The 23,444-nt window shown below is 44.9% G+C and overlaps 2 protein-coding genes across 2 annotated transcripts in view; one reads left to right on the plus strand and one right to left on the minus strand.

The window, feature by feature from the left end:
- Positions 1-23,444, plus strand: part of LRRC63 (leucine rich repeat containing 63) — a 119,271-nt gene that overhangs the window by 16,580 nt on the left and 79,247 nt on the right. The window lies entirely within an intron of this gene.
- Positions 1-23,444, minus strand: part of LCP1 (lymphocyte cytosolic protein 1) — a 45,469-nt gene that overhangs the window by 16,418 nt on the left and 5,607 nt on the right. Inside the window, exons 2-8 of the mRNA XM_083168975.1 lie at positions 13,834-13,915; positions 10,666-10,829; positions 9,967-10,096; positions 8,319-8,451; positions 7,200-7,281; positions 4,219-4,384; positions 1,263-1,405 (exon numbers count right to left, since the gene is read on the minus strand). Of these exons, the coding sequence (XP_083025101.1) occupies positions 1,263-1,405; positions 4,219-4,384; positions 7,200-7,281; positions 8,319-8,451; positions 9,967-10,096; positions 10,666-10,829; positions 13,834-13,897 (882 nt within the window). The 5' untranslated portion in view covers positions 13,898-13,915. The remainder of the gene's footprint in view (positions 1-1,262; positions 1,406-4,218; positions 4,385-7,199; positions 7,282-8,318; positions 8,452-9,966; positions 10,097-10,665; positions 10,830-13,833; positions 13,916-23,444) is intronic.

The raw sequence follows: 23,444 nt of genomic DNA on the forward strand, positions 1-23,444 counted from the left end.
TGGTGTTCTATTTTCCTGTCGTATTTGCGTGGGTGTTTCACACCACTTAGCAGCCGTATTATACATACGGCTGCTTAGTAAATCAGAAACCACCATTCTTTTGAATGGTGATTTCTGTCGTATCCTATCGATGGTGTAGACATTCGTATTTGTAAATACAAATACAAATGTTCCATCTTTAGGACTACGAATTGTTGTATTTTTGGGATTGTAAATCCCGAAAATACAAATTCGTAAAAAAAAGGTGTATTTCTGCCTACGAATAAACCTTTTTTCTACGAATCCATTTTGGTAAATGTCCCCCAATACCCCTTTCACAACAGAAAATGCAGGGATTTACCCGGGAATATGGTCCCAGGATCATGCAGGGACATTCCCAGGTTGACCCTTTATACACCAGCCTAGTCCCTGCATTTTCTGGTGTGAGGGGGAGAGACAACCACTCTCCTCTCCCTACCCCCCTTTAACAAACCAGCTATATCTTTGGAACCAACTGACCCATTTACATGAGACCAGTATCATATTGAAGAACTTTTGAGTTTGCTTCGAATGATTTTGGTCCCGTTAAACTGGGCTGTTTGGTTCCAGAGAAATCTGCCCTCGAAGAACATAAACAGTCATGAAATTACATTTAAGAAATTTAAAAAAAAATGGCTTAACCTCAATATCCCTGGAACCAATTAACCCATATAGATCCAGCCTGGTATCAGATTGAAGGCCCAGCGATTTGGGTTCGACTGAGATCAACCTTGAGCTTCAGTGATGCCGAAGGGGGAACTGGCAGCCGTTGAACTGGGTGGGGGTCCCATGTTATCCTATAGGGAAAACGTTCCAGCTTTGCCTGGCCGTATCTCCAGTTCCCAGAGGGCTAGAGACACGGGGCTGGGCTCGTTGGAAAGCCCCATCCCTCAGCTACAAAATGTACTGGACCACCCCCTAGATTCACCTATGGTTACAAGATCTTATATCTTGTTTTTAGTTACCTTGGAGCACTATCCTTTCATTTACCCTTTTTTCTTTGTTCTATTCTGTTGGAGTATTTTGTGGTATCTATATATAATGCTTGTGTCGACCTAATGACCCTGTCGACCTAAACCTATACCATGTTGACCTTCAGTCAGGTCAACCTTCAGTCATGCCGACCTTTTCATGCATGTCGTTCTAGTGGTATCGACCTAATGCTTGTCATATCTGGATAGATGAATGGACGAATAGATATCAAGGTAGATACTGTAGATTAAACACTGTCACTCACAACACACCTTTATATCTGAGCTGAAATTGTGGATTTTGTTGCATCCAGCGTTCTCCAGGTGGTAATTAGTCCATCTCAGGAGCAGCTCTTCTGGAGAAAGTTTCATGAGATCCTCCAGACTCTCTCCATCCCGTAACAGGGCAATCAAAGCTGTATAGAACATATAATATATTACATTACATGTAGTGGTGTCAGACCTATTTTTACAAAAACATTTCTACTTTTTACAATCCAGTAACTAAAACAAACTGTGAGGTTTGTACAGCTTTCCAATGTATTATTATACACCAATAATTAGTACAAAGCTGAACGTTAATGAACGGTACAAACTCCAGGACAAAATATATTTTAGTTTACTTCATAATATATGTAAAATAGTTACTGTATCTATTTTCTGTAGTGCAAGGGTTTTCGTATAAGGGGCCAGAGGCAGTAAGCTTCAAGTGATAAAGTGGAGAGTGATAAACAACCAGCCAATCAGCTCCTACCTGTCAGCTTTCAAACCTAGCCTGTAACATGGCAGTTAGGAACTGATTGGCTGGCTGTTTATCACTATCATTTATTACGTTTTGAAGCTTAGTGCATCTGGCCCCAAGGAAAACTTCTATCAGTTGACTAAATAAATTAAATAAAATCTAAAAATGTTTAGTCTTTTAATGACTAGTTTACATCAAGCAATACATTGATTCCTATAGATTGAAAGCTTGCGAGCAGGGCCCTCCTACCTCCATGTCGGTTCGTATCTACCCAGTTTGTTTAATCACTGTTGTTTCCAATTGTAAAGCGCAACGGAATATGCTGCGCTATATAAGGAACTGTAAATAATAATAAATTACTGTTAATCTGTGTACACACGGTGCGATATATTGCTCATTGTCCAGTTTTCATCTGCGACCAGAGATGGTCTCTGATGAACAGGAGACTCTGCTGGGGGAGCCGCAGAGGGAAATAGTTGATCGTAGGACCAAGCTCCTGTGACCAGGGACCATTAGGAGGCGATTTATCGCTGCAGCCAGGGCCGGATTTGTGCCTAGGCACGTGAGGCACCGGCCTCAGGGTGGCACCAATTAGGGGCGGCAGGCAGGCTGACATTCTGTTAAATAACAGCATGACACAGCGGGTGAGCAGCAGCGAGTGACGAGCGCCGCCACCGCAGACATGAATTATCATGTGTAGGCGGCAGCGCCGCTCGTCACCCGCCACTGCCCACCCGCTGTGCCATGCACATTAGTGGCTGGGTCCGACGGTCCCCCTGCGCGTCCGGAAATGTCTCAGACTCACTGCTGCCGGCACCCGCCCACTGGCTACTCTACACACACACACAGTCTATTGGCTGCTGTGTATCCAGCAGCTGAGCTGAGTGGTGTGCAGATTCTCCCTGTGCTCAGTCAGTCACAGTGTGAGAGAGACTGATGGAGAGTGAGACACAGCGTGCTGTAAAACACTGTACTAATAAGTGCCTCCCTCCATCCGGGTCCTCCGTACAGTGAGCAGTTCAGAGTGCTTAAAAAAATATTGAGGTGGGCTACAGTTAAATTTTAATGAAATATATAAATAACAATGTATATACATATATGAGTACATTAAAATAGGAGGGGGGGGGGGGCAAAAATGTTGTGCCTAGGGGCGGCCTGACCCCTAAATTCGCCCCTGGCTGCAGCACAAACAAATCACTGGCAATATGGCCGCTCATCGACCATATTGGCAGCGATATTGCACCTTGTGTACACAGCTTTATAGCCTGGTGTTGATATAAATTTTGAGATTTATAAAAATATTGCTTAAAGTTATTTTAGTGTAACACGATGTCCTCAAGATGTTGCTGACTATATTGTACTGCAGCTATCCCATGACTACACTGTAGAATAGCTATTCAATAACTAAAATGTAGTGTAACTATCAAATGACCACTGTAAGGGCCGCCATCCACTACTGCGGAATGGGCACTTTTTTCGCCTTGCTGTGATGGCTCACATGAAAAGTGACACATTCCATGTCATTTTATTGTGATGCAAGGAACGTTCCCATGTGGCTTGCATCACAGTCGCAGATCCTACAGGCTGCCATAAATATTTACTGCAGCCGGTAGCCATGACCAGGATTGCATACCATACCGTATGCTAAAGGACTGCATACAATGGGGTCACTTTATGAAGAACTGATAAAGGTGATAAAGCTCGGTGAAGTGATAAAGTGTCTGTTTTTTTATAACCGGCCAATCAGCTCCTACCTGTCATTTTTCAAACCAAGCCTGTAACTTCACAGTTAGGAGCTGATTGGCCGGTGATAAAAACCAGACACTTTATCACTTCATCAAGCTTAATAAATGTGCCCCTATATCACCGGCCAATCATCTCCTGACTGTTAAGTTACAGGCTGGGTTTAAAAAGGGACAGTTAAGAGCTGATTGGCCGATGATAAAGTACCAGGCACTTTATCACTTCTCCTCATTCATCACTGCTTCATACATCTACCCCAATGTATCTTATGTGATCTGCCCGGGAGATTTGGTGGGGTATCCCATGCGAAGTCCTGAATGTGAGAACTTGCCCTAGAGCAGGGCTCCTCAAACTATTTTGCTCTGGGACCCCATCAGACAATAAAAATAATGCCAGGACCCCAGCAAGTTACTGCAGAAGGTCATCACATCACATATGTAGTCAGCAGACGGCACATACATGGCAGCATTGTGGAGGTACAAAATTATGGGAGGAATCTGAAGTAACAGACAATTCAACAGATTTTTCAGGCTCCTTGAATCACTGACTGAGATAAGAAAAGTCATCAGCCTGATGGTCAGCAACATGGAGTCCGGACTCCATGCTGAGAAGGATGGGACCCACTTTGGGGTCAGGACCTACAGTTTGAGAACCACTGCACTAGTGGAGAGGGACCTTAATGGAGATATCAAATGACTACACTGCTCCAATCCAATGGCTTAATGACCATATAACAACATATACCTTCATTCTTGCTGAGCTCAATGTCAGCAAACAGCCCAATCTTGATAACTTGCCACAGAAGTCCCAGCACCAAGTATGGTTTCCCCTCCTTCAAGTCCTCAGCGCCAATGTTTACTACGTGACATCCAATAGCAGAAGCGGAATTGAGTGCCAAATTTAAATTCTCCTGAAGGCAAAAAAAAATATGAGCATAATGTAATATAAGGGGGATAAATAGATACTTGTAAACGAGGACGGCCTAACGTTAACATTACATACATGCCATGTTTGTATCCCATTTATCACCATTGGGCACACCCACATGAACCCTGGTATTATCTGTATCATCACACATACAGTAATGCCTACTCATAACCAAGGTCAGGTCTACCCATTGCACTGTTAGTACAATCAGACGTGTATGCATTCATTGTGCATGTCTTATGTATATTTATGCGTGTTTCCTCTGGGTGGTCCTGCCTTCCTTGACCTAACTGTGGGCCTGATTCCGACCCATTCACATTGCTGATTATTGAACAAGCGCTTATGCACACGCTTCATAGTGTGCATGCACAAGGACATCCCGCAATGAAAGCTTTTCATCGTTGGCCGTTCACAAGATGATTGACAGTTGGCTTTTTTTTAAGGGAGTATTGCAGAAAACACAGGGGGATTCCGGATATTTCAAGGAGGACATCTGACGCCAGCTCTGGCCCCGAACTCCCCAGGATCATTGCAGCGCCGAGTAAGTATTTGCTATGTGGCCGTTGCACTCGAGGGGGGGGGGGGGGGGGCACGGTTGTGAATGCAATCGCATGCACAGGGGCAAGCTTACACTCTGGCGGCAGCTAACTTATCTCGGCTCCGGAGAGTGGCAGCCCACAGATCAGTTCTGAATTAGGCCCTGTGTCCTGGATAGACCACTACTAATATGTTTGTATGTGAGCCATTGGCAGGGTCATTAGATTGTAAGCTCCACTGGAATGTGGAGTGATGCACCTGACTAGAGGCCTGATTTAGACCTGATCACTAAATTGCAGATGACTGCAAGTAGTAGGCCGCCGCCCAGACAGAAAGAAAGCCCGCCCTGTGCAAATCTGCGAGTGAATTGCGAATATATCACTATCCGATATCCTGTTGCACATCCGTACTGAATTCATGAACCACCAAATGATGTAAGTCTGACCGTTCCATCAGCAGATACAGGCTGATCGAGGCCGGCGCTGATGTCACACACCCTTCCTTAAAATGTCTGGGCACGCTTGCATTTGTTCTGACACTCCTAGAAAACGTCCCATTACCACCCCCAAATACTGGCTTCCTGTCAGTCATATTGCGACCGGATTGCGATTAGATCCGTTTGCTATTTCTGTCACTATTTGGGCTCCCGCATGCACACTACAATCCGTATGTAAGTGCAGTCATTTGAAAATCCAACACATCAGCAATCAACTTTTAATCAGGCCCTAACGGTGAAATTGAATAGGATTAGAGATTCAGAAAGTGAGTTTTGCAGTGTAAATAATTGCCGCTTTAAATAAACTGGAGATTTCTTACCAAATCTCTCACTTTCAGAATCTCTCATCCGATTAAATTTCCCCCTAAATTGGAAAACATTGTATTTAACTATTCTGGCGCACAGATGCAGAAACTATTTGAATTGGGAAAAAATATTTAGCTGCAGATTTTCAGAGATATGGGATGACATTTAATAGGATCAGAATTTTAGTAAGGTTCCGAAATCACACCTTATCACATGTCTTAAAATTGAGATTTTTTAAAAAGAAATCGACTATTTCATGGAATGCGAATTGTGGCATGAAAAATGCTATGTGATACGATAAAGAGCTAATTTTAGTCATGAAAATGTGCAAATTAATGCACATGTGCAATTTGTGTAAAAAAAAACAAGATCGGGTCCCCCCTCCTGGGGTTGGGATCATTTGGTCTACAGCATGATGGTTGACAGTCATTAGGTCGACACCATAAGGTCGACATGGGTATAGGTCGACGTGGGAAAAGGTCAACATGGTTATAGGTCAAAGGGTCATCAGTTCGACAGGTCATTAAGTCGACAATGTCCAGGTCGACAGTCCAAAGGTCGACATGGGTTTTTTCACTGTTTTTTTACCTGAATGTCAACACAGTCGACATGGACACAGTTCAAAGTGCACTGCATCGCCTCGCATTGCTCGCTGCGCTCACTATGCATCAGGCACGGTGCCTCGCTGCGCTCGGCACACTATTTTATTCTCCCACCAAGCCCTAGTGGATGGTAGGGCATGAAATACCGCCTGTCGGCACATGTCGGCTCAAAAAACCCCATGTCGACCTTTTGACTGTCGACCTAGACACTGTCGAACTAATGACCTGTCAAAGTAACGACCTGTCGAACTAATGACCTTTCAACCTAGAACCATGTCGACCTTTTCCAATGTCGGTCTAGACCCATGTAGACCTTTTCCCATATCGACCTAATGATGTCGACCTAATGACTGTTGACCATCATGCTGTAGACCAAATGACCGAATCCCGGGATAAATGCTTTGGCCGGGGGGGAAATTGCATAAAAACTTTTCCTGGCTGTAGCATTACCCTCTTGGCTGTTTGGTCCCGGTGCTGGTTTGCCAAAATACGGGGAACCCCTAGTCCTTTTCCCCCCATATTTTGGGAACCAGGACCAGCCCTTGAGCCTGGTGCTGGTTTTAGAAATTCTGGGGATCTCCTATGAGTTTTACCCCATAATTTCTGAGTGATCCGCAGGGGGCTTTGACTGGGATCTACCCAGCGTTTCATGGGCGTACCCACAAAAACGGTGGGCGTGGAAATGTCCAAGCTCACTTTTCATAATGGCCATATACTAATAGTCAGGATCCATTAATACCCAGATTACCAATTAATAATGTATTTATCACCAACAGCAGCTGGTTGGAGTTCCAGTATCATTTCCCCCATAAATTAAACGCTGATCATCTGTTCCATTTATTCAAGTGGATTTGTACCTGGATAGTGAAAGGAGTTAATTTCTTTTTGTTGATAGCTCGTTCATCAATGGTATCTGGTACTGAGAGGTTGATCATTTTGCTGAAAAAGAGAAATACGCAAGAACATATAATACAATGTTTATTCTCATATATTCAAAAGTGGCTGAAGATGTTAAACGGTGAAGATGTTAAACAGTGTAAGAGCATGGATTAGATCTAATTTAGGGTAGCAGGGCTGGATTAAGGCTTGCAAGTGCCCCATGGCAACATATTTGTGGAAGCCTCTACGAGTGTCAAATTGTCAATCCAGCAAAGCTTGGGAAAAATGTATACTTTGCTATCCTAGTCCTACATCTCAGTCTTCCTATCCTAGTCCTACATTACTGCATCATTGCTACAGCATGGACGGTGTAATGGCTAGCATTATGGCCTCACAGAGCTGAGGTCATGGGTTTGATCCCCACCATGGCCCTAACTGTGCTGAGTTTGTATATTCTCCCCGTGCTTGAGTGAGTTTACTCCCTCCTACTGGGCGGGGTTCTCCAATAACTCTGGCTGCACATCGCCGGCATCCGCATTGTTAATAATCGCATATGCAGTAACATATGCGATTATTAACGCAAAGGCGATGGCCGGCGATGTGCAGCGGGTCCCCCCTCCCTCCGGGAACCCTCACCCAGCTGTGAGGGCTCCACTTCCTCCTCCCTGCACGCGGAAGCGGTGCAGGGAGGAGAAGATCCCTGGTCCGGGCAGCACAGCAGGAGGCTGCCCGGACACAGGTGAGGGGGGTGCGTTGGGGGGGCATGCGGGGCGGCGGCAGACGCAATGGGAAGCCCATAGGCTTCCATGGGGTTACGCAATCTAGAACTGGCGTAACCCCCCACAGCGAACCCCGAAAACTGGGTATTTACAGCATTTTTAGTTTGGTGCATCTCGCCCACTGTATCTTATGTTATGGGTATTCGGTCCCGGCTCTACTCACAAAATGGAATCCTGTAGAAAAGATATTTATTAAGAAAAAAAAATGCACTTAATGTCACCGATTATTCTCATGTACATCCAGGGTACATCAAATAGAGTTGGGATATAGACAAAAAAGTACTAGTGTATACAATTCCTGATGTAGCTTCCCCTTACCAGAGGACAATCCCATCACCAACTGCTTTGAACAGGTCATCGGTGTCAGGGTCCATGGGAATTACATGTTTACAGTCTGGGTCCTTTTCCAAAGCCTTATTAACCCAGTTTACAAAGGCATACTTTTCCTCTTCTGTAAGGTAAGGAGATAACGTTGAATTGTAACACTTGTGGGTATTTTATTAAACAAGAGTATGTTTTTGAGCACAGAAATAAATTAATTTTCCTAAAATCCATCAGTTCCTAACTGTCATGTGTTTGAAAAATAACAGTTAGGAACTGATTGGCTGGAGCAGCATTTATTATTTGGAACGAGTATTAACAAGAACATTACTTTTTGATAAATCTACTTTTAAATATCGGCAAACATACTGCAAATGTAATAAGGAGCAAGTGCATGTTGTGAGCAGAATGTACAGCTCTTAAGGCCCCCATACACTAGCCGATTTTGGTCAGATTTCAGCCAGATCAGTCGGATCTGGCCGAAATCGGACCAAAATCGGCTAGTTTTGATGTCCCCTCAGATCCGATGCGCGGTCCCGTGCGCATCGGATCTGCGTCGGGTGGTCGGACCTGCTGCACGTCCGACCACCCGACTTGGGACCTAGTGGGGCGGTGGAGGGAGCAGGGGGGGCTGGGGACGCTGCGGGGGACACGTCTGTGTCCCCCGCTGCTGGGGACAGCGTCTGTGCGGCGAGAAGGTAGAGGGAGCAGGGGGGGCTGGAGACGCTGCGGGGGACACAGGCTGCATAGAGCCGGGCAGGGGGAGCCGGCCGGGAGCTGTCAGTAATGAATAAAAAAAAAGCCCATACAATGAATGGGCGGCCTGTGATTGGCTGAGCGCTCTCTCAGCCAGTCAGCAATTGGCTGAGAGAGCGCTCAGCAGCCAATCACAGGCTGCCCATTCATTGTATGGGCTTTTTTTTTTATTCATTACTGACAGCTCCCGGCCGGCTCTATGCCGCCTGTGTCCCCCGCAGCGTCTCCAGCCCCCCCTGCTCCCTCTACCTTCTCGCCGCACAGACGCTGTCCCCAGCAGCGGGGGACACAGACGTGTCCCCCGCAGCGTCTCCAGCCCCCCCTGCTCCCTCTACCTTCTCGCCGCACAGACGCTGTCCCCCGCAGCGTCCCCAGCAGCGGGGGACACAGATGTGTCCCCCGCAGCGTCCCCAGCCCCCCTGCTCCCACCAGCTCTCACCTCTTAGCGCCCCCCCCCCCCCCCCTTCTGCTCCCCGGGTTTTTTACATGTGATAAATCGAGACGATTTATCACATGTAAAAAATGGCACATCAAGTGCCAATCTAATCAAGCTCCCCCGGGGAGCAGCCGGGGAAGCTCAGGGGGAAGTCGGGGGCGACTTGTCCTAAGGACAAGTCGCCCTAGTGTATGGGGGCCTTAACATACAGGTAGAGACATCCTCATCTAGCCCTTTAATAGGATTAAGTGAGCCAGTACTGTCAGACTTAATAGTATGCTAATCCCCTACTGTATTGTTCTATGCATTGTATTGCAGCTGAGAACAATAGGCCTTGGTGAGCCATGGCTATCCAGAGAAGGTTGGTTGAAGAAGGCTCCATCTGAAATGCACAAACGTCTAACCTGATCCATTTAAGGTTCATTTAAGATGTGTAATTATTTGTCCACATACCTGAGTATGAGTGCTGGGTCCCCACACTGGACTGCTCTGATGTGCCACCAATTGCACAGATACCTTCCTTCTTGTTTATAGCCTTCCTGAATGTTTTAGCAACATCTGAGCTTTTGAGGTCATGAATAACCTACAAACGTGAGGAATAAAAGTGGCAATAAATCCAGTGCTGGAATACAGTTGGTTAAACTGTCTCAAAATTATGATGCACCTACAGTCCTGTGATCTCTAATTAAATACATTCATCCAAGTAGCTTTTTCAACCATCACCACATGATCATAGTAATTATATTGTGCACTTACAGTAGCAGGGTCCAGAGCAGGCACAGATTCAAAAGAGAAGGAAGGGGTTGGAGGAATTCCTAATGCGCAAATAAGCAGCAAGTTATGGTGAGGATTGAGGAGGAAGCACCAGACCTCCCGTGAATATGGAAATAACAAAGCCTCAGTTATTCACTCTCTTTTTCATCTGTCTCTACCTTCATCCTTCAGTACTTATCTATCTCTTTTTCTCCCCCTCATCCCTCAGTCCTTCTCTCACTCTCTCCCCTCATGTTGTCCTGCTCTCTCTCTCTCCACCCTATATATATATTCACTGAGATGCTTTCCTCCCAGCGATGATAGCGATCATTGCTGTCCATACACGCTGCGCATAATCACCCAGTGTGTATGGACATCAAGGGCCCTGCTTGTACTTACTGTGATAAATTCCTCAAAGCTGATCTTGCCATCTTTGTTGCAATCTCCTGTTTCAATAATTTTTTGGATAATTTCTCGCAGTCTATACCCAGGGAGGGGCAAATTAGCAGCCTTGAATAGGTCATTCAATTCATTAGGGCTAATAAAACCATTTCCATCAGTATCTGAAAACAAATAAGGAATGTGTTACCATACAGTATTCCAATCCAATCATTGCTGAAGGGAATATATAACAAAGAAAATATAAAAATTAGGCTTTTGTTGGGTGTGATATGACCAGCAGATGTCATATTGACAACATGATCTGAATGTTGACATTTGAAATTGTCATAACGCACAATGCCATTATGATGACCACAATGTAGCCATTATGGGGTAAATTTACTAAGATTCAGGTGCTATTGAAGGGGGAATGTTGCCCATGGCAACCAATCAGATTCCACTTCTTATTAGCACCTTCTAGAAGATAATAGATATAATCTGAATGGTTGCTATAGGCAACATCTCATCTTCAATAGAACTCCCATTTTAGTAACTTTACCCCATAAATCATTGCAGCCTAATCCATAATAAAACATATCCATAATATCATGTGCTAACATTAACGTCTTCAGTGTGGTATGCCTGGAAATTTTCCGGGCTGAGCTGCGCTACAGGAGGAGGCTCTCCCATAGAATTTGCACCAGTGGTTCCTCCAGCTGTGCACCACTGCCGCACCACCTCTAGGGGCACACACATCCAACGCGTCGCTCCCTTTCCACATCTTCGCCCATCGCTTACCTTCCCATGGATTGGAAGGTTAGGTACCACTTGGGAGCCCTTAGGCATTTGTGTGTTCGGGTGCCTGAACACACGAAGGCCCAAGTGTCTGAACACCCAAGTGCACCCAAGCACCACCCCCCCCCCCCCCCCCACCGCCCTAAGCGGCTTGGAACTTCCCTGAGCGCAGAGTGTCCGGAAATAGCTCAAGCAGGCAGCAGCAGCCCCAAGGGAGCAGGGGCTGCTCCTGTAGACCAGCAGCTGCAGCTTGAGTGGTGAGTATTTCTGGGGCAGGACAAACCTGCCCTGGTAGTTCTGTCCTGCCCCAGGAAAACCCACCACTCAAGGGGTTAAGACTGTTGACCTGTCAATATTATGTTTGTGTTGACATTTGAAATGTCGACATTCAGTTAATTTTAATATACTGTTATTGTCATTGTGACCACATACCATTGGTTTTTGTTCTTTCCTCTCCGATGTACATTCAGTATGTGTTACAATTGTACAAAAAAACTTTTTTTATGTTATTTCAGTTTGTAGGATTTTTATAAAGTTTGCAGATCTGATAATCATTTGTTTAGAAAAGGTGAGTCATTAGCTTAAGTCTCAAATTAATACACAATTATTTGTCATTTGATCTTGTGCTTTCCTGTATTCAATTAAACAGACATATAAAGTATTTACAACAGATAAATGAGTAATGAGTTCCCTTTATGGGGTAAATTTGCTAAGATGGAATTTCTACTGAATAAGGAATGTATATCACTAGCACCTACACAGGTGGCAGACGAGTTGTTGGGATCCATGAGAATGCAGGCACTATGTTCACTGCAGTTCACTATGACACCATATTCTCATGGCTATTGGTTCAGTCCCAAATTAAAGATGACAATTTACAAATAATTTTAATGTGTTCCTATTGGCTACATTTATCAGAGGAAGTAAGTTACAGGAGAACTCTTTGTAAAACTGTTCACATCACGGGCAAGATATAATAGGGTGCGATTTTTTTAGACAACTAAAACATCGCACCATATCGCACATGCTATGGGGTACCATAATCAGTGTAGACAAAATTAGAAATCACTTGCATTATCTAGAGACTTTTTAATAACGTGAATGGGTGAATTTTAGTAAAGGTACAAGTTTTAGTAACGTGAACCAGCCCCGGTCCTGGTTTTCCAAATACTGGGGGAAAAAGTGATGGGGTCCTCCCATTTTTAAGAAATCAGCACCAGACTCTTGGACTGGGCCTGGTTCCAAAAATACAGGGAACAAAAAGAGTAGAGAGCCCCCTCATATATTAAACGCAGCATCGGGCTCCAATAGCTGACGGTGTCATACCACAGCCAGGGGACACTTTTTATACAAAAGTCCCCTGGCCAAAACATGAACATGACCAGCCAGGGGTCAGAGGTCGGGAGAGGAGACTGTTATGTGGCTCCTCTCATCCAGGCATATGGGACATACACATGGTGAGTATAGTGTGATTGAGTGTGTGTTTGCGTGTTTGCATTTATGTGAATAAACTTGTACTTTTCTGGGTGTGTGTGCATTTATTTGTACATTGGTTATGCAATGGGACTACAAGTACCAGTGGGCCCATTAATGCCATGCATGCTGGGACTTGTGGTTCTCCAAGTCTCAGTATGCAGGGGCGGCTTGCTGGGATTTGTAGTTCCACTGCATAACCCATTGTAATGTTTACATTCTATTTTTTTAACACAAAATAATCAGTTCGGCGTCCACCGCCCAGGGATGCCAGGAACAGTTGTAGGCTTCAACATGACACCCCTGGCTGTTGGTGCCTGGTGCTGGTTCCAAAATATGGGGGACCCCTACTCTTTTTGTCCCCCTTATTTTTGGAACCAGGACCGGTCCAAGGGCCCAGTGGATGTTTCTTAAATACAGGGGGACCCCATCACTTTTTTGGGTTATGCTCCAGGGGACGACCCTACGCTTTTTTTAATTGTACTTTTAGACACTTTTTTGGGACAGAACAATGCATAGATCTCACTGATCTGTGCATCGTTCTGTTAAACTAGCCAGTGTGGACCTGGTCTAATTTTTTAGCGATTTTTGGTATAATCTATGGTGTGATTTTTCTAATCGCACCCTATTAAATTTGCGACTTTGATGTTTTCTATGAGAAAACATCTGGATGTGATTTTGAATGTGCTATTCTTTGGTAGGGCAAAAGGTGCGTTTTTTTACCACAAATTGCACACTACTACATGTGCAATTTTCGATAAACGTGCAAATTTGCCTGATTTTGACCCCCAAAAATTTGCTGTCCTGTGCGATATACAGGAAAGTACTGGCCAACAGGGGTACAGGGGAAACTTATCAGACACATGTTAGTGAGATCTCTATGATATTCCAGTGTTTTAGAATTAAGACTTTCCTTACCAATTTTGGTAAAAGCCTCCCTTAGTTCCTCCATCTCCTCGTCTGTAATCGGTCGAGATTCCATGTTGATATCACTTCCTCCCTAGAAATAATGCATTATGATTATTTTCTCATGTAAAGACAACCACTGCAATAACCTAGTACTGGATATGTGATGCTTATATTTGTACTTTGTACATCAAACAACATTTTGTTACATTTTTGATAAAAGGAGGATTATTTTTATATCTAAATTTTATTAACACCACAACTACAGTGGGAGAGATCATATTTATATTATTTTCTTTTTCTATTCAGTGTGACTTTTTTCCCTGCTACCATGGCTGTTATTCTTATAAATACACTTTTATCGCAATCTATACATACAATACAAGGGTGGCCAAACTGAACCTCGAGATCTACCAACGGTCCACGTGTTCCAATCACCTAGCTGGTGCACAGCTGTAGTCATTACTAACTGTCACATTGTCAAACATCCTGCATTCATTCCTACTATAGATCCACAGCATAAACTATTGGTAGATCTTAAGGACAGGTTTGGCCACCCCTGAAGGGTTGTGTCTGTATAGTCTGTATGTACTTCTAATATACCTCTAGGGACTTTTTATGAACTATAAAAAAAATCAGACTTTTTGTCTGACTTTTCATTCCGGCATCACCCAAAAACGAGTGTATTCGCATTTTCACTACTGTATAACATATTGAACTAGAAAGATACTAAGCAGTAGCGCACCCAGCGGGGTTTCCTAATACCCAGAAACTCCCCTGGTGGACCAGAGACAGATTTGAAAGAAGCAGGGGGCAGCAGAAAGAGCACCTGCCATTCATCTTGTGGCTGCCTGCAGCAGCTGACAGCCCCATCCTGTCCTTCACTACACCCAGCGCAGCCAGTCAGTGTTATAATAGACACTGAGCTAGTGCTGGCTTTCATCGCAGCTCACCCACAGCAGAAGTCAAACAAGCTCAGCCCAGCTACTGCCAGCACTTCCATGTCAGGTGGCTTTGTTTACCAAATCACCTGATGCAGAGCAGTGACGGGAAGATGGGATGGGACATAGGATACCGTCAAAAACTGCCTCAAGCCATCATACAAAAGGAGTAAGTGAAGTGTTAAAAAGTGTTGGTTAAAAATAAAAAACAGCAGCTACTGCATGTGTTAGGGGTGTTATAGATGTGAAAGATAATTGTGTGAAAATGGTAACATATATAGAAGCAAACAATAGATGTACTAGACAGTGTGTTATTTTGTGATGCCATGAAGCAGCCTGGCCACAGCAATTCAGGGGGACCACACACCCCTAAAAAATCATCCCACAACTGACGTACTAGATACATTTATAGGGCTTACCTTAATTGTGACTTATTTAATGTGCAGTCTGAAACTACAAGGATCCCTACTTAAAAAGGTGAGAGGGATGCCACTCTAGGCTGACGATGCCTAGAAGAAGTCTGGGATGTAAATATCCCCCAAAACAAGGCTCGGCCAAAGCACCCCAAGGCAAAACATAAGTGGAGCAATTGAACTGGTAAATAGTTTTAGACAGATAAGAGACGCTCCTGCGTTACACATGTTACAGAGGGGAAAGCAGAGCCACATAAAAGGGGGCCCAAAGGATATATATATGTTACCCTGTCCCCCTCCCTCTCTTAGGGCCCCCCTCCTCCTGTGCAGACCGAGGCAGGCTTGTGAGACACTGGTCTGGTCAAGACATGGTCATCACATCACGGTGTCGCAAGCATCAACGTTTCGGTCCCAAGTGACCTTTGTCAAGATATCAACATCAGGTACAGGAAAGGGTAAAGAACAAAGCAGGTTGTGGTATGTAACATGCCAGGTGTCTCCAGAAACCGGTAATGTCTGGCAACCACACGCATCATTAATGATATTGACCTACACACTGGACGATATGCACGTAGTATCATTAACGATATCGATATCATCCATATACAGTAGTTAACAATATATCGCCCAGTGTTTATTTAGCTTTAGATGTGAACTGATAAGAGAGGATGAAGTTACAGATATTAAAGGCTTTACTAATAACCAACTTCTGGTTAATGGACTCCGCGGTAATACAGGCTGAACACAGATTATCCGGCACCGACATTCCAGCACTGAGCCGGATTACCGATTTTGCTGGATTATCGGTGGTACTATCTTAAAACGCTACATGTGCATATAGCCCACAAATACTGGACAGCTTTGTATTTACACAGGAGTTGGACACGCACCTCCCAATATCTATATCTCTCTTTTATATCTGCCCCACCTGCAGTACAACATGGTCCCAAAGGTGCACAGTTATTTGCGCTTTCTTGCATTATTCCCGCCTCAGAATCAGGCAATGAAGTTTCTTTATAGCTGTTTCATAGCAAGTTTTATCTACAGCTTTGGTTACTGGTGGCTTCCTACATGCTCACAGGAAAACCACTACTTCCTGCATGATAAAGTAACCTCTGTATATTAGTGAGAAGACTGAATGTTTCCTATAACATACTCATATATAAAACAGGTCATCACATCCATGAGCGATCCTGAATCGGCCCCATAGTTGGGGGGGGGGAGACATTTTGCAGAAATGCTAAAATCGCAGAATTTGGGGGGGGGGGGGGGTGGGTTGGTCCTATGCTATTATTAACCTCAACAACATTAATTCCCACCCATTTCCAGTCTATCCTGAATACCTCACACCCCACAATGTTGTTTTTAGGCCAAAAGGTTGCACCAAGGTATTTGTATGACTATGCTAAGTGACAAAAGTGGGTGGCACAAACGGAAGCGGTACATCTGTCAGAATGAACTTAGGTCTACAGTCATTAGGTCGACCCCACTAGGTCGACTGGCAGGAAGGTCGACCTGACTTAAGGTCGACATGGGCCAAGGTCGACATGACTTAAGGTCGAATTTGCATAAAGGTCGACATGAGGAAGGTCGACTGGTCATACGGTCGACATGGGTTTTTCACTGTTTTTCGATCCGAATGTCGACACAGTCGACATGGACACAGTTGGCAATGAGAATCGGACCCTCGCATCGCTCGCTTCGCTCGCAATGCTTCGGGCACGGTGCCTCGCTGCGCTCGGCACACTATTTTATTCTCCGACCACGCCCTAGTGGATGGTAGGGCATGAAATACCGCCTGTCGGCACATGTCGGCTCAAAAAACAGTGAAAAACCCATGTCGACCTTATGACCAGTCGACCTTCCTCATGTCGACCTTTATGCAAATTCGACCTTAAGTCATGTCGACCTTGGCCCATGTCGACCTTAAGTCAGGTCGACCTTCCTGCCAGTCGACCTAGTGGGGTCGACTTAATGACTGTAGACCTAAGTTCATTCTAATAGATGACCGCTTCCCGCACAAACACATGGCCAATCTAGAAGTGGCACTGCAGTGGCAGACAGGATGGCAGTTTGAAAAACTAGACCCCAAAGAGCACATAATGTAAGATGGAATTGTCCTTGGGCCCTCACACTCAGGGCCGGCGCCACCACTAGGCAAACCTAGGCATTTGCCTAGGGCGCCGGCCACTGGAGGGCGGAAAATGCCGCCCGGGTACCTGACCTAGCTACGGCGCTGTCTATTTAAACCTGCGGCGGAGGCAGCGGGGGTCCCTGCAGTCTATTAAAAATCACGAGCGCTATCCGCCGGGCTATGCGGAAGCGCTTCTAGTGTGAAAACTCTGGCAGCCAATCAGCGTGCTGCCAGTGTTTTCACACTAGAAGCGCTTCCGCATAGCCCGGCGGATAGCGCTCATGATTTTTAATAGACTGCAGGGACCCCCGCTGCCTCCGCCGCCAGATTTAGACAGCGCCGAACGCCAGGTACCGTACCCCCCCCCCCCCCCGGCACCGGGGCGCCCCCAGCCCGACTCGCCTGGGGCGCTCCGGTGCCTTGCACCGGCCCTGCTCACACTCACCCTTATGTTGCATAAATAGGACATGCACACTGTCTTTAACAAACCAATAATTTCAGCGATGGGGTCTGCCACACGGCTGTGGCTGAAATTATTAGTTTGTTTGGGCCCCCACAAAAAAAAGAAGCAATCCATCTCTCCCTGTGGAGAGATGAATTGCTATACAGAGGCAAAATGTTATCCTCATTGTACAGGGGACTCCAAAATGCCTCTTTTTCCTACCAGTACAGGTACGGACTGTCTGACATGCATACTTGGATGCTGTCACTAGTTTAATCCTCTACCATTTTTTCAATGGTGACAGCATATGCAGCGACAGTAGACATGTCAGCAATTGTTGGCAGGTCTCTCCTGCCTGCCCTGCATCACCTCCAGCTGGTCGGGTAGGAAATTTGAGCTGTTTTCTCGCAGCCACAGGTGTGGGAGAAAATGAAGGAGGAGCTGTTGCAGTGTGTAGACCGCTGTAGACTTGTGTCCGGGCAGAAACAGAGACATAACATACACTTTAAACTGTGGATTGAGCATGGTGGCCAGAATGTATTCCTCTGACTTTAATAGACTGACCACCCTCCTATCCTGGCAAAGCGTATGAAGGGCTTCATTCACAAGACCTACATGCTTTGTGGAATCGCAACACTGTAGCTCCTCTTGCACTTTCTCCAGCTGCTTCTGCAACAGCCTGATCAGGGGAATGACCTGACTCAAGCTGGAAATGTTGGAACTGATTTCACGTGTGGCACGTTCAAACGGCTGGAGAACCTTGCACAACACAGAAATCAGTCTCCACTGCATTTGAGTCTGGTGCATCCCTGCTTCTTTGCCTATGTCATAGGTGGCTGTGTAGGCTTGGATGGCCTTTTGCTGCTCCTCCATCCTCTGCTGCAAAAGGTGGTGCATCTACCCAGTGGGCTGTCACAGTCATATAGTCCTTAGTTTGCCCTGTACCACTTGTCCACATGTCTGTGGTTAAGTGGACAGTGTGTACAACCGCATTTTTAGGACCCTGAGGACACTTTTTCAGACATCTCTGTACATCCTGGGTATCACCTGCCTAGTGAAGTGGAATCTAGATGGGATTTGGTATCGGGGACACAATACCTCCATCAATTGTCTAAATCCCACTCCACCAATTATGGCGGACACCGGACACACATCTAACACCAACATAGCTGTCAAGGCAGCAGTTATCCACTTTGACTGCTGTCGTACTTCATCCTCATTGCAAATAACTGTTGGATATTCAATTGCTTAGTGAAATAAGTAGTGGTGTTCTAACTTACCCTCTGGGATGATGATCGACTCCCAGCAGCAACAGCAGCAGCGGCAGCAGTAGGCGTAGCACTGTAGGATCCTCTGAAGGAATCCTGGATAGACGAGGAGTCAGTCATGCAGGTGACATGGCCTGCAGGACTACCTACGATCCGGATCGAGCTTGGATATAACAGGTGTCCCTGGACTGCTTACAGTCTTATCCACAGTTCCTGAACTAAACAGTGACTTATGAACGGACTTTAGGTCATGCCTAAGGGAGGATGTCCCTAGGTGGCCAATGTCCTTACCCTTGCTTATTGCAGCTTTACATAAGCTACATATGGCAAGACAATTGTTGCCCAGATGTAGAAAAAAATAATTCCAGACCAAAGAGGTGGATTTTTTGGTCTTCTGCCCAGGCATGGTGAAGGCCTTTTGCATCCCACGGACAACAACTGTCTCGCCCGGTGCCTTATTTACATCACAATCAGCAGCTTCCTCTTTAGCTCAAGCTATATCAATATCAGGAACTGCACTGTGGGTACTCCTTCCAGCATATGCAGAGGTTGTGCAAATCGTGTAAGGAGCCAACCACCAACACACTTGGGGCCAAATGTAATAGGGTGAGAGTTTCAGAAAGATTTTGGGAGAGTTTTTACCATTTTTTTAAAGCAGCAACCAATTACATGGCAAAATCAATCTGGTTATGCAGTGTGAATGATTGCCTCTTTAAAAAAATGAAAAACTCTCCCAAAATCTCTCACTTTCTGAAACTCTCACCCTATTACATTTGGCCATTGGACTCTCCTTGGGGATTTGTGATACCATGTTTTTAGAAGGCACAGTTGTTTGCTGTGTTTTTGATGACAGCTTAACTCTCTGAAAGTTTCTAGCGGGAGTAGAAGGGATTAGATCTTCATGTGAAGCTCAACCACTAGTCATGAACATAGGCCTGGGCCTAAGCCATTCCTTGCCACCCCATATCCTAAATGACATATTGGCAAGCTTACGTTTCTCCTCAAACGATTACATTTGTTTTTTTTCTTCGTGTTACTGAACTTTTTAAATTTTACATGCCTCTACGATGACATACGTCATCGGCCTTGGCAGACAACGTTGATATCATTTCATCCTCTATGTCATGACTAGTGGCAGCAGTTTCAGCACTAGGAGGAAGTGGTTCTTGTTCTTCTTTCACTATTTTATCCTCCAAATTTTGGTTCTCCATTATCTTTCTGGAGTGGAATTATGCACCAGTATCACTGGACTGGAATTATGCATTAAAAGTATCACTGGACTGGAATAATGCACCGGTAGTATGTATCACTGGACTGGAATTACAGCTGTATTACTGGACTGGAATTATGCACCAGTAGTATCACTGGACTGGAATTACAGATGTATTACTGGACTGGAATTATACACCAGTAGTATTACTGGACTGAAATTATGCATCAGTAGTATAACTGGACTCGAATTATGCACCAGTAGTATCACTGGACTGGAATTACACAGCTGTAACACTGGACTGGAGTTATGCACAAGTAGTATTACTGGACTGGAATTATGCACCAGTAGTATCACTGGCCTGGACTTTAATGGCAGAACCAATGGACATTAACGGCAGTACCACTGGACTTTAACAGCAGTATCATTGAACTTTAATGGCAGAACCAATGGACTTTAACAGCAGTACCATTAGACTTTAACGGCAGTATCACTGGACTTTAATGGCAGAGCCAATGGACTTTAATGGCGGTACCAATGGACTGGATTTATGCAGCAGTATCACTGGACTGGAATTTAATGGCAGTACCACTGGACTTTAATAGCAGTACCACTGGACTTTAAAGGCAGTTCCACTGGACTTTAACAGCAGTATCACTGGACTTTTACAGCAGTACCACTGGACTGAACTTATGCAGCAGTATTGGAGTGGACTTTAACAGCAGTACCACTGGACTGGACCTATGCAGCAGTACCACTGGACTGGACCTCTGCAGAAGTATCACTAGACTGGACCTCTGCAGCAGTTATCACTGGTCTGGACTTTAACTGCAGTACCAATGGACTGGACCTCTACAGCAGTACCAATGGACTGAACCTCAGCAGCAGTATCACTGGACTGGACTTCTGCAGCAGTTTCACTGCAATGGACTTTAACTGCAGCAGTGTCATTCAGCAGCAGTGTCATTCAGCACCAATGGAGCAACACAGGACACCAGCAGCATTAAATAGAAATAAGGTAGCGCTATACACCAATGAGAAATATATATGCAAATTTAATGTTAGTAAACTGAATAAAAATCAAGATAAAAACAATTAGCACCTCTGACAATAAAAAACTGTTATTTTAGATCCGTTCCTATGTTGCCACCTCTGATAGAGTTCCCATGCAATTATTTCCAAAACGTTGTCTCTCAGAGTGGAAAGTTTGGTATAGTTACCACAAATCTGCAGTGCACATGGTTTTGCCTATTTTGAGAACAAATTTGCCCTTCGATTAAGTCTGAATTAGGCCCAATGTTAAATAAAAGCCTCTGTCTACTTTATAAAAAAAGGGATATTGGCACTGTACATAGTATATGCCAAAATGATTAAGAATACACTTTATGTTCTAAATTGAGATATGACATAAATATTTCCTTTTCTCAGTCTTGCTTCTCCTCTGGTCTTTCCCTGGCCAAAACCATTTCTACTTCCTTTTTGTAGTTCTGCTTTTTATAATTTTACAATAATTAACTATTTGTTAACTATCTTAATATATATCCAGTGGTATAACTACAAAGTCAGCGCCCCCCGCCGGAATCTTGCCGCCACTAAACAACCCCCCATACCCCCTGGAATTTCTGCCTTACCCCTCCGCTTTCCACCGCTGGGTCTGTGGCCCGGACCTGCAGATCTACTTGTCTGCAGTCCCAGCGCTCCTTCTGGACTTGCTCCTAATGAAAAATGACCTTCACAAAATGGCTGCCCCTAACAGCAGACCGTTATTAATATGTCTGCTGTAAGGGGGCGGACATTTTGTGAAGGTAATTTTTCATTAAGAGGCAGAGCAGAAGACAATAGGAGTGCCAGGACCGGCGCAGAAAAGTAGATCTGCGGGTCTCGGCGGTGGCAAGCAGGGTGGGTGGGGAGTTAAGGCAGGTCCCAGCAGGCAGTGCAGTGTAGCAATAGCCCCGCAGACCTCCGGCGCCCTCACTTACTTCGCGCTTTCCTGCCACCACGTGGTCTGCTGGATTATTGTTACACCACTGTATATATCTGTCTGTCTTCGGGTTACCACCTCATCCCTTTAATTCTGGACACATATTACTTACCCAGGTTCTGTGGCTGATTAAAACCAGGGGAAATGGAGTCTTGAACTTTGTCTGTCTATCTATTTGTCTGTCTATCATTAAAACACCTAAAATCCTACAACAAAAAGTAGATATACTTATTATGTGCTCAGTTGTGCAGCTGGTTTTAGTTCTGATTCAGAGTTGATTGCAAAAGTCAAATTATTCTCAAATGGCCAAAACCATGTGCTCTGCAGGTGGGGCAAAGGTAACGTGCAGAGTGAGATGGAATTTTGGTGGGGTGTGTTGAAATGGTATTACTGAAATGTAAATTGCAGTGTAAAAATAAAACAGCCAGTATTTACCCTGCACAGAAACAAAAGAACCCACATAAATCTAACTATCACCACATGTTATATCTGCCCCACCTGCAGTGCACATGGTTTTTTCAAAATGGGGAATATTTTGCTTTTTGCGATCAACTCTGAATCAGGCCATTAGTCACTGATATCTGCTTCTGATAACTGACTATGGCCATGTACATACTAGAACTATTTGTTCACCATTTTTCATATTGCAATGACAAATTGCGAACATCACTTAAGCTGGGTATACCCTTAGCGATCCTGCGGCCGATAATATAGTTGCCTATATCGGCAGTGCCGCAGGAGAACAACATAGTGCATATCATTCACGATATCGGTCAGTGACATCATCCGTCCCATGCTTTGTACAAGCAGGCTCTGATGATATTGTCAGATTGAACTGCATGTACAGATGACAGGGTGGGTCGATAACGAGATGTGGGAGCACGCATCGTTAACGAAATTGAGCATACACACTGACCGATGCTGTTAACAATATCGGTATCATGTATATCGTTAAGGAGATATATCGCCCATTGTGTAACCAGCTTAAGGATTGCTGCTCCTGTGGGTGGCATGTGAGATCTTCTGGTTGGCCATGTTGCACAGCCTATCAAATGTTATTGTATGCAGCACTATGCAGTGTAACTGAGGAAGGAAAGAGGTATTGTTCGTTACATCACATCAATCTTGCATTGTCCGGGGTGAAGGGAATTCATCCTGACCTTCGGCAATGTCGTCGTCTGAAGTAGTTGCGTATAGAATGAGAAATAAGCTACACTTGCTCAGAGCTGATGTG

Source organism: Crinia signifera, chromosome 2 (assembly GCF_055691185.1).
Source record: "Crinia signifera chromosome 2, ASM5569118v1, whole genome shotgun sequence".
Classification (NCBI taxonomy): domain Eukaryota; kingdom Metazoa; phylum Chordata; class Amphibia; order Anura; family Myobatrachidae; genus Crinia; species Crinia signifera.